The sequence below is a fragment of the Manis javanica genome, chromosome 11 (assembly GCF_040802235.1).
Source record: "Manis javanica isolate MJ-LG chromosome 11, MJ_LKY, whole genome shotgun sequence".
NCBI lineage: Eukaryota > Metazoa > Chordata > Mammalia > Pholidota > Manidae > Manis > Manis javanica.
In genome coordinates this window covers 114,468,756-114,480,479 of record NC_133166.1, presented here as the reverse complement: position 1 = coordinate 114,480,479, position 11,724 = coordinate 114,468,756, and the positions used below count along the sequence as shown (strand labels likewise).

General features: G+C 49.6%; 1 protein-coding gene across 1 annotated transcript; it reads left to right on the top strand.

The window, feature by feature from the left end:
• Positions 1-882: 882 nt before the first annotated feature.
• Positions 883-11,694, top strand: AIP (AHR interacting HSP90 co-chaperone). Its single transcript, XM_017653811.3, has 6 exons — positions 883-1,102; positions 8,722-8,901; positions 10,047-10,235; positions 10,667-10,843; positions 10,922-11,063; positions 11,391-11,694. Exons 1-6 carry the CDS (start codon positions 1,004-1,006, stop codon positions 11,594-11,596), a joined length of 993 nt encoding a protein of 330 aa, XP_017509300.1. The 5' UTR covers positions 883-1,003; the 3' UTR covers positions 11,597-11,694.
• Positions 11,695-11,724: the final 30 nt, after the last annotated feature.

Sequence of the window (11,724 nt, the reverse complement as noted above, 5' to 3'; positions counted from 1 at the left end):
AAGCTTCCCATGTTGGTAAAAAACAAAAGCGAAAAACAGACAAAGCATGTTTCCCTTTGACCTCACAGGTCAGGCCTCTCAGGGGACCTCCTGTGAGAAACGAACCAGTGTAAAATATCTGAAGCACTTAGCAGCTGGGTCACAAGGGACACATACTAATCCCTCATAGTTATGCGGATGGGATGAAGACAGTGCACAGGCCTCAAGACATGCCTCCTGTTACCTAAACCTCCAAAGTGGGAGCAGAAGACAGATTTTTTCACAGCTAGCATCCAGAGGCACAGGAAACTTGGCCTCAAAAGTACGTCACTTCTATCGGTCATGTAGTCCCTCATATTGGTTGGGCATCTAAGACACTTGGGCTCAGGGTGCTGACAATCCTCCCAACCACGAGGGGCTCTCTCAGTCTCTTGGGTAATTTACGGTTCCCATAGGGATACCGAACCCCTCCTTCCCCTGTCTTAGTCCTGGTTTTATTAATTTTTTGAAAGAGAAAAATCAAGGACGCAAAAGTCACGACTACTGTACAAGATGTGCAATTAGAAAAGGCCAAAAGGGAATACACACAAATAGTGCTGGGGGTGGCGTTAGGGATGGACTCTCCCGCCTCCTCGCCGTTCTCCTAGCCCTGTTATGCCGTTACACTCCCACATCTTTAAATGGAGTGGCACACAGCCAAGTGGGAGGGCGGAAGTCCAAATCCAACCATTGACCCAACCTCTGGAGACGCGCCCACCGCGCCCACATCGCCCCGCCTCTGGGACCGGCCCAGGCACCGCCCCCAGACAGCCTCAGGCCCTGCCCGCAATCAGATCCGCGCGCTCAGCCGCCGAGCAGAGAACCAATCATCGTCCGTTTCCACGTTCAGTCCCTTTTTGGCATCTGCCCTCAGCCAAAATGGCGCCATTTCGGAAGTTGCCGAAGCTGTAGAAGTTGCCGAAGCAGGTCCGGAAGCTGACGAGCTAGTCCGGAAGTTACCGAAAGAGAGCAGCGGGGAAGGAGGATGGCGGATATCATCGCAAGACTCCGGGAGGACGGGATCCAAAAGCATATGATACAGGAGGGCCGAGGAGAGCTCCCCGACTACCAGGATGGAACTAAGGTTCGTGCCTACTCACCCTGTCAACCCTTCTGTGGCGCGGTGCGCATGCGAGGCGGGAGGAGGCCTGAGGCGAGAGGCTGCGCATGCCCAGAGAGCGGCTGCAGGTGACCCTACCGCGAACGTGCCGAGCTCGACGCTGATTGGTCTGACTTTAAGTAGGGAGGTTAATTTGGCTGCGTCTGCTCCGCCCCCTGCCTTGGACTTTGTGGTTTCTTTGATCCAGGAGGCCGTAGTTCATAAGAAGCGAGTTTCTGATGGGGATTTGATCTCAGTGCTTGCACAGACCCGGCACTGAAGAAGATCCTCAGCTGGAATCCCGCAACCTCGGAGGGGTCCGGGGACTGGGGAAGGGCCCCGGAGCCTCTGGTTTGCAAGGTTCAAGATCCATTATAGATGGAAGGGCCTTTTGAAAACACCTAGACTAGTACCCATTGTTTACATGGGAATACTGAGGCCCTGGGATGTGCAACCGTTGAGAACAGGCCCAGAGGTCAGATCTGCCAGAGTGGAAGCCTTTGCCAGTTTTCCCAGATCTCTAGGAGTGTCTCCTGGGACAGATGAGGGCTTGGAAATAAAGAGCTTCCCACCTTCCTCCTTACATCCATGCTCCCTGCTCCAGCCTCCCTGGCCCCTTCCCCAAACAACCTAGGCTTCCCTGTATTGCGGTCGGGTACCACAGAAATGGGAAACCGAGTCAGAATGCCGCTTAATGCAGAGGGCTTAGACTTCCTCTGGAGACTAAGCACCAAGTCAGCGCTCCCCTGCGCTTTTATTAAGTTAGAGCAAGCAAAAAGACAGGATTATAGGATAAGTTTTATCATCAAGCTAAACAATTGCAAACGAATCCTCTTAAAGTTTCTCTTATGTCTCGTCAAGTCATCCGGCCACGTGAGTCTCAAGGTGTTTTCCTTATCTGGGTTTGCCTCAGTAAGGATGACGAGAACTGTTTGCAGCCCTTGTCACACCACTCATGACCCACACCAAATTCCAAGACGCAGCACCTATTGTTCTTTTCTCTTAGGTTAGTTTCGGCTATAGATTAAGTTTAAGCAAGAGCTAAATTACGGCAGTGTTAACTGCTAGGGTATCTACATTTCCCCCATTTTGTTTAGCTTCCATCTTTTGTAACATTAGTGAGAAGATTGCTGATTGCTGCTGAGCACGTTGACGTTTTCGGGCAGCTCTTCTCCAGACTATACAAAACAACAAATAACAAACATAATACAATTATTGTAAGTGTAGCAGTGAAACACTAAATATTTTAAAGTGTTGAGTTGGGTTCAAATTACTTATTTCATCTGCAATACTTTACAGTAAATTGGAACCACTTAATACCTGTAATTGTTCCTGGAAAGTATCAGGTATGTGCTGTTGAAGGTCTAATATTTCTTGAGTCATAGTGCCATGATTTAACAAATGCCTTTTAACATTGGTCCATGGAAAATAAGTATGATTATAAGGTACAGGAGTAACACAAAACCCGGTTGTATTCCAATCACATTTCATAGAAATTTGATGTTGCAAACTAACAATTTGATCTCCTAACATAATAACTGCTTGTTGCAAATCAGTCAATTGTGCATTAATTTCACTATCTATTTGTCTTTGGGTGGACCACGATTTCGACAAGTAAGAATACCAGTTATTAACAAAGTCCACAGTCTGAATACTTTGCTGAAGTGCAACTCCAGTGGTCGTGGCAGTTGCGGTTATAGCTATGATTTCCAGGACAGCTGCAATGATTAATCCAATCATTTGTTTAGTTCTTTTCAGAAGATTGTCAATAGTGTATTGGAGAAGCATCATGCTTGGAGAATCTTGCCACTTTTGTTGTAGTTGAACCGGAAACCAGAGACCTGTTCTAGCCTTAAGAATATAAAGACTATATTTTGTGAAAAAAGGAACAGAGTTATTAATACAAGCATAGAATGAACAATTTATACAGGACAGAATATCCGGATTATCCAGATGAACTCCACGCTGTGTGACCAATCATAGTTAAAAAGGGCAGTCTGACACAGGCTGAATATAATGACTTTCGTTTTTAGTAAAACTCAGTTGACTATTTTTTGTAATACTATTATTCCAAATATGGCCTTTCCAAGCTGTGAGACCCCATAGAGCTGAGGGAATTTTCCGTAAGTGATATTGCAGGTGCCCAAAAGGTAAATGCGGGGCAGGAGGAGACATTTCACCTCCATGGCAATAAATGGTCCCATTAGAAAAATGTATAAATGGTGTAATTAGTGCCATTAATATATTTATGCCATCTCAGGTCATGCCCCTGTCCTCTGGTCTGGGCGGAACCTTGAGGGCTCCAATCAATGACTTCCATAGGAAGTATTAAGTAAAACCTGACCTATTTCTCCTCGACAGTTCATCCAATGCACCCATTCACTGTTTCTTGCAGCTATTGGCTGGGTGCAGATGGGCACATCAGGGGGATGATCTGTTATGTCATTTGTATTAATTTTTTTGTGGAATCTAAATGCTTGAAGAAGGAATAATTTTTTCTTTGATTCTTTATAGGGATCATTTTCAACAACTGATAACCATGCAGCTGGTTGCATTTTCAAACAATGGTTTTCATGTCCAATACAAATGGGTATCCCCTCTACTCCCACTGTATAATTCTCAATTTTCATGCACTTCTCCTGGCCGTAAGGGACCATGAGCATCATAAGGACCGGGAGTCCAGTTGGAATCATTAACATATATTGGGACCATTTCAGAGAGCCCATGAATAGTTTGATTGATCCGGGGGTTAGGAATGTAAGCCCAATATGGATAATTAGTGCCGTTGGCAGAACTTATCCCCATGGTGACCACAGCAGTCACAACCAGGAACAAATCTGAAGCGTTTGCATGCTTGTCCAGTCTCTTGTACAATCTTCTCGGCTCCTGTGTCATCTTTTTTAGTTGTCACTATGTTGGGGGATTCACTTTTCGAGTTCTTGGTAACGGAGCACGAACTCTGGATCTTCCAAGTCATGGCTCGCATCTCATCAATGGGAGGCTCAACATCAACTCGAGGCCTTTTATTCATTTTCTGGGTTTTATCTTTTTAGCTAGGATCCACATAGTCTCTCCTGTTTCTGTAATGACACAAGCATACCCTCAACCCCATCTTTGAACCATCCCTGATTCCCATTCTCCCATGTCATTTTTATAAAAAGCAGGCTTTTCCTGTACCCAATGTCTGTTGGCAGCTGATGAACCTGTATCGTTTAAATTCAAAAAATTCAGGGTCAATAATGTCCTGTGTATTCTCATATGGGGAGTTTCTATGCCACCATATCCCCCTTTTTGTTTAAGCAACATATCTTTCAATGTGCGATTATGTCTTTTAATAACTGCTTGTCCCTGAGGATAATATGGAATTCCGGTAACATGCTTAATATCCCATTGGGAAGGACACTTGTAATTTTGCGGAAAGATAACTAGGGGCATTATCTGTTTTAAATTTAGCTGGTAATCCCTTACCATTAAAAGCTTCAAGGCAGTGTTGAATCACATTATCAGCCTTTTCTCCTGAAAGTGCAGAAGCCCATCTAAAACCAGAATATGTATCACTTGAGCAATGAACATAGGATACTTTCCCAGACTCTGGGAGATGGGTAACATCCATCTGCCCCAGTTCATTAGGGTGCAGTCCTCTTGGATTGACCCCTGGGGTGTAAGATTTACTTTGGATTTGAGTACACTGAGGGCATTGATAAATAATATTTTGAGCCTGTTCTTTAATGAGGTGGAATTTAACTTGTAAACCTTTCCTGTTAACATGAGTTTGTTCATGCCACGCCTTAGCAGTCAATAGGGATCCAATAAGTAACTTATCAGTATGTTCATTAGCTTTAGTCATTGGACCAGGGTGGGAGGTATGTGCTCAGATATGAGTGATATAAAGATCATGATGTCTATCATACAATAATTGTTGCAAAGTACAAAATAATTGATACAATTCAGTACCATTATCAAATAGAATAACAGTAAATATGTTTTACTATATATTCAACATATTGTGAGTCAGTAACAATATTAAGGGGACTTGTAACATCTTGTAATAATATAATAACAGCATATAATTCAGTCTTTTGTACTGAGCGATAAGAAGTTTGGACAATTTTTGTAGTTTTTCCACTATATCCTGCTGTGCTTTCCTTATTAGCATCTGTATAATAAGTATCAGCTTTTGGGATAGGATGAGTTTTAATAATGTCAGTACAAATCCACTGATTTTTTTTTTAAGAAATTGAATACGTTTGTCTTTTGGAAAATGATTACTGATAGTTCCTATATAATTGGCAAAGGCTATTTGCCAGTTATCATTCAATTTCCAGTTGTCAGCTATTTGGGTGTTGGTAAGGGGAACAAGTCTGGGAAGGGTCTAATGCAGTCAAGGTATGCAATCATAAGTGCTCACGAATAATTAACTGACAAATTTTATCTGTACATGTAAGTAATTTCTTTGATGCCTTTTGTGGTAAAAAAATCCATTCTAAAATTTTTCCTTTTTGCCATAAAATACCAGTAGGGGAATGCTCAGAAGGGAATACTGATACCTTAACATCATATTGTGTATCCCATACATAGTCACTGCTTGTTTCAGTTCCTTTATAACTTTAAAAGATAAGGAGTATATTCAAACTGTTGATATCCCTGAGGATATTGATCATTAGCAGGCATTTGTTGTACAGCAACACAAAATGCAGAAACTGATAGGCAGTGAGAAAGCATCATTATCTCTCTCTTTTCTTGCATTTAGAATGGATTGGGCTATTACTGAAAGTTGAGGAATGGGAACAGTTAACTTAGGTGGAATTTCCTGATACTGAGGTGAAGGGGGAGCTGTAGGGACAAGCTCCCTTTTCTCTACTGTCAACAGTTTTTACTGGATAGATGTGTTTATCATCTTCCTTAATTAAAGGAGATTCACCTTTACTTTTTAACGGCGTTAGCATTGAAATTAGTGATTCCAATAATGTTGTCAAAGTAGCTATTTGTTTTTCAGTTGAATGTTGAGAGTCATTATTTAAAGATGGAGTTTCCGCACGCAGCTGAGAAAAGCTACGTTTTCTATCCCTTGTCAGCTCCATCTCAGAATCCTTTTCCATGTCTGATTCCTCACTAGGAAATAATGATTCCATATGTAAAGTCCCTAGACTTTCATATTGACCTGCATAAGATTCATGAGAATGAGGATGCTCCCCCAGTATTTTCTGGGTCTCCATTTTCATTTTAATCATCAAATTCAGCATTGACCACTCTCACAGATTCCTCAGATTCAGACTGTAAAGGTTCCAGGGCTAAATTAATTAAATTACACAGAGACCCAACAGACAAGGGAATTTGCTCTCCCTGCTGGTGAGCTCGGCAAAACCTGTCTCCAGACTTTTAAATTCAGTACAGCTTTCCCTTGTGGATTAAACCAATAACAGTGTTTATTAACCAATTCAAACAACTCTATCATAGTTGATTTTTTAACTTTAACTCCGGAGCCTTTAAGTAAAGTATGCAATAAAACAGCATATTGTTGTTGGGCGGTCTGGGAATCTCCCAAGGCTCTGCAAAAATAATGCCAAAAGTTCCGCTTACCTCAGAGCGTCCAATTCCCTTTCGGTTCTGACGGCCTGAAGTCAGTCGAAGCCTGCCACTTTCGAGCCCCACGTTGGGGGCCAGATGTTGCAGTTGGGGACCACGAAAATGAGAAACCGAGTTGCATTAAACGTCATTCTGACTCGGTTTCTCATTTTCGCGGTCCCCGACTGCACATCCCTGCTTCTTCCCCTGCGGTTCCCTCCTCCTGGAGAGCCTTTCCAGTTGCCACTTGTCTGTAGAGAAAGGAGCTTCCCCCGGGCAGCCCTGTGCCCAGCAGAGCAGTCATGAAGGACATGCATATTGACTGAAGATCCGGGCAGAGAATGGGGACACCAAAAGTAAGAGCTACTGTGAATGACCGCGTGCTCCCTGTCCAGCCTAGGCCAAGGCTGGGCTAGCGGAGAGCCTGTCCTGGCCCAGTGGTGACTGCTCTGGGAGCAGAGCGGAGCTGCAGAACTCAGTGGTCAGTCTGTGCGGAGGGAGCCTTTCTGAGTCAAAGAAGGGGTGCAGGTGTGGGCACATGCTCCCTCGAGCTGAGGGAGTCAGCGGCCTTGAAGAAAGTCCCAGCAAGGGAGATGGAACAGGACTGAACAGCCACCAGGAGAGAACACTGTAACGATTGGGAGGATCTGTGGACAGTGGCACTGAAGGAACAGATGGTTCAGACTAAAGACCCATCATCTCACAGGTGTATTTCCTTTCATCCCCAGATGTGGGATAGGTACTACTGCTGACCCCATGTTGCTCATGTGGGGGTTCGGAGTGGCAGCATGGGGGCAAAGCGTGTGGGCTCCCGCATCCGCGTGCTGTCTGGGCTTCAGTCTTCAGACCTCTGAACTCACCCCCAGACGATCTCATCCAGTCTTTCCTCTTTAAAAAAATTCTCCATGTCTGGACTACTCCCAAATTTATATCTCTAGCCTTAACTTCTCCCTTAAACTTGATACCCAGCCCCCTACTGAGCATCTCCACCTTGATGTCTGGTTGGCAACTCAGAGGTCGCCTGCTGCACCCAAGCCTCCCCCATCTGAGCAGAGGGCACCTCCCGCCTTCTGGTTGCTAGGCCCAAACCTCCCAGGCTCCGTGGCTCCTCCTTCCGCACACCCTGCAGCAAGTCCCAGGAATGCACCCGGGATCTGACCACTGTGCCATTACCCCTCAGGGCCTGGCTGCTGTCCTTGGCCCGGGGTTACTGCAGGAACCTCACGCTTTCGTGCTCTGCTCTCGCCCCCTCCACCCTGTTCCCGTCCCAGCAGGGTAGCCCATGTCAGATGACATTGCTCTGCTTGCATCTCAGAGCAGCAAAGTAAAGTCCTCGCCACAGCCTACAGACCCTGTGGGGTCCGTCCCTGCTGACCCCGGTGACCCCATGCGCACCCCTCCCCTCAACCACTCTGCTGCTGCCACGCTGGCCTAGGCTGCTTCTGGAACACACCACACGGTTCCACGGCAAGGCTTTTGCACCCGCTGTTCTTTTGGACTAGAACGGTCATACCTCCTTCCTAACCCCAGCACCTGCCTGCCTGCTTAAATGCTGCCTCCTCAGTGAGGCCCCCTGGCCCCGTAAACACGCCCTTCCTTAACCTGCTGTATTTTGTTTTCTCGTCCATAGCCCTTAACTCCACCAAATAGAGCCTGTTGTTTTGTTTGTGGCCCATTTCTTTCCTCTAGAAGTTCTGCATGAGCTCCGTGGGGGCAGGGACTTCTGTTTCTTGTTCACTGCTGTGTCTAGTGCAGAGCTCAGGCACATAGTAGGTGCTCAATAAATATTTGTTGAGAGAATGATTGGAGCCAGACTGCTGGGGGTGGCCTCCCAGCCTGTCCATCCCCTAGCCATGTGACTTGAGCCCCAAATTTCTCTCTCTGTGCCTTAATTTCCTCACCTGGGTAGTGGGGTAAAGGCCAAGTGGTGACCCCTGGGTGAGCCCTGCCCTTGTGCCGTCTTGAGGTTGGGAGCTGGGCTTGTCTTGGGGGCTGGGTGGGGGTTTGTGCCCTGGCCTGATCCTGCCTGTGGCCCTCAGGCCACGTTCCACTACCGAACTCTGCGCAGCAACGAGGAGGGGACTGTGCTGGATGACAGCCGCGTGTGCGGCAAACCCATGGAGCTCATCATTGGCAAGAAGTTCAAGCTGCCCGTGTGGGAGACCATTGTGTGCACCATGCGCGAGGGGGAGATTGCCCAGTTCTGCTGTGACATCAAGGTACCTGATGTCCCGCGCCTGCCTCATCCCAGCCTCTGCCCTGGCCAAGCCGCCACGAGCCTCCTCCAGGGCACCACGCAGCCAGGACATTGGTGTCCTGGCCTACTGCTTTCTCCTCTCCATTAGGCAGACTGCCGCCAGCGGACCGGTTCTCAAATGCAAATGACCCTTATAACTCCTCGCTTCAAACCTCTCTGGCTCCTAGTCACCACCAGGCTACAGCATAAGCTATAGTTGCTCACATGTCCCTGCAGCGTCTGGCCCCTGCCAGTCTCTCCCTCCCACTCACCTTTCTGCCCCTCCTTTCCATCTCCTTCTTGGCCAACCTCCTCCCTCATACTTCAAAAAGAGTTCTTGGGTCACCACCCCCGGAAAGCCCTCCCTGACTGCTGGTGGTTGACTTGAACCTCTTCTTTGCATCTTCCAACCACTAATGCCCCTAACATGGCCAAGATCTGAGCCTCTGCTTGGGTCTCAGCTACTGCAGGGCAGGGATTGGGCCAGCCCAGGGCCAAGACTCAGGATATGTCTGCTGGCTAAATGTACATTAGCCCAGCAGTCCCTCCCTGTGCAGACAACCAGGGCAGTGAGAGGGCTGGCTGTGGGGAGGTAGTCTGGTTCCCACCATCCCCGTAGCTCATTTTAGTGAAAGGTCAAAGGCTAGGTCCCTGTCCCTGAGGGTCTCCCAGAGAATTTTGATATTGTTGCCCTGGGCCCAGCTCTGAGGTGGGCCCTGAATGGGGTGGGGTGGGGCAGGAGAGAAGGGATGCTGGGAACAGAATGTCCAGGGACCCTAGAAAAGGTGGGGAGTTCAGCTGGGGACTGCACCGCAGGAAGAGGAGAAGAGGCCTTGTGAGCACGGTGGGAGTGTGTCTGTAGGGGGGTGGGAGGGAGTGGGGGTGCTCGGCTTGCTTTAGAGGTCAGAGTGTGGGGGAGCTGGGCCTTTACCAGGGTGGAGGGCTGGGAGGCGATGGGAGTCCTGTGGCACGAGCCCCCCTGAGTTTCAGCCGAGCGGGGCCCGAACAGGTGCTGCCCCTCCCTGGGCTTCAGTGTCCTTTCTCAGATGGCGATGGGCGGGCAGTTGGGCCTCAGCCTGGTGACCAGCTAGCTGACAGAGCCTCTGGTGCCCACTCACCCTTCTGCAGCACGTGGTCCTGTATCCTATGGTGGCCAAGAGTCTGCGCAACATTGCAGCCGGCAAGGACCCCCTGGAGGGCCAGCGGCACTGCTGTGGCATTGCCCAGATGCAGGAGCACAGCTCCCTGGGCCATGCCGATCTGGACGCCCTGCAGCAGAACCCCCAGCCTCTCATCTTTGACATCGAGATGCTTAAGGTGAGAGGCCACCAAGCCCCAGGAGGCTTGCCAAACCACCGTGCCCCACCTCAGAAAGGCTGCCAGCCCTGCCTGCCCACCCAGGGCTGGTGGGTCTGGGGGACTGACTGTTGGGGGCCTGGGCAGGTGCAGGACACGCATGCGGGTCCCCGGAAGTCCTCATGGGTCCCCTGGGCCCCTCTTTCTCAGGTCTCTGGGACATCAGGGGTTTTCACCGCCTCATTTGCCGATCTAGTCCTAGAACCTGGTGCCATGCTGGGCACATACAAGATGCTACATAAATGTTTTTTGAACAGTCAGTGAATCCACAGGTGATTCTGCCCCTGGCACCCAGAGTCAGGAGGCTGGCCGGCCGAGTCTGGTCAGGTCTGCCACTGGAGAAGCGGTGGCACCCCTGGGGCCTCACCCTGTGTTGGCCCATGCCCTGGCAGGTGGAGAGCCCTGGCACATACCAGCAGGACCCATGGGCAATGACGGATGAGGAGAAAGCAAGGGCGGTGCCTGTCATCCACCAGGAGGGCAACCGGTTGTACCGTGAGGGCCGCGTGAAGGAGGCCGCTGCCAAGTACCATGATGCCATCGCCTGCCTCAAAAACCTGCAGATGAAGGTGCTGCCGGGGCTGCAGGGAAGGGGTGGGGGCGCTGGGGCCTGGGTCTCAGCATCTCTTCTGTTCCCCTTCCCCCAGGAGCAGCCGGGGTCCCCCGACTGGATCCAGCTGGATCAGCAGATCACGCCGCTGCTGCTCAACTACTGTCAGTGCAAGCTGGTGGCCCGGGAGTACTACGAGGTGCTGGAGCACTGCTCCTCCATCCTCAACAAGTATGACGGTGAGTGCTCGGAGCTGGTACCCGGGGAGGGCCCAGGGCGGTCAGGTGGGTGGCCTCCTCCCTGTCACCACTGGGTGCCGGGGCACAAGACGGAGCCTTTGACATCAGCCCACTCTGAGTTCCACAGAAGCCTGACCAAATAGCCCCCACCCAGGTAGGGCCTTGGGACTTGTTACGCCAGTGAGGTCTGAGTGGTGTCGGGCGGGCATGGGGTTGGTATCCCCGGTCAGGAGGGCTGTTTCCATCATGTCATAAGTCAGGCTGGGCAGCTTGCTGGTTCCCCCCTTACACTCTTATGTGTCTGCTGCCCGCTGGTACCCCCGGCAGATAATGTCAAGGCCTACTTCAAGCGGGGCAAGGCGCACGCGGCTGTGTGGAATGCCCAGGAGGCCCAGGCTGACTTTGCCAAGGTGCTGGAGCTGGACCCTGCCCTGGCACCCACCGTGAGCCGTGAGCTGCGGGCCCTAGAGTCACGGATCCAGCAGAAGGACAAGGAGGATAAGGCCCGCTTCCGGGGCATCTTCTCCCACTGATGGCCCTGCTGGCCATGCCCGCCTTACTGCTGCCATGCCCACCTACCCACCCCTGCGACGTCATCCTTCTCTGTACATAAAGGCCTTATTTATCTCTCTCTGGGCCTGCTAAGCTGATATATTGGGAG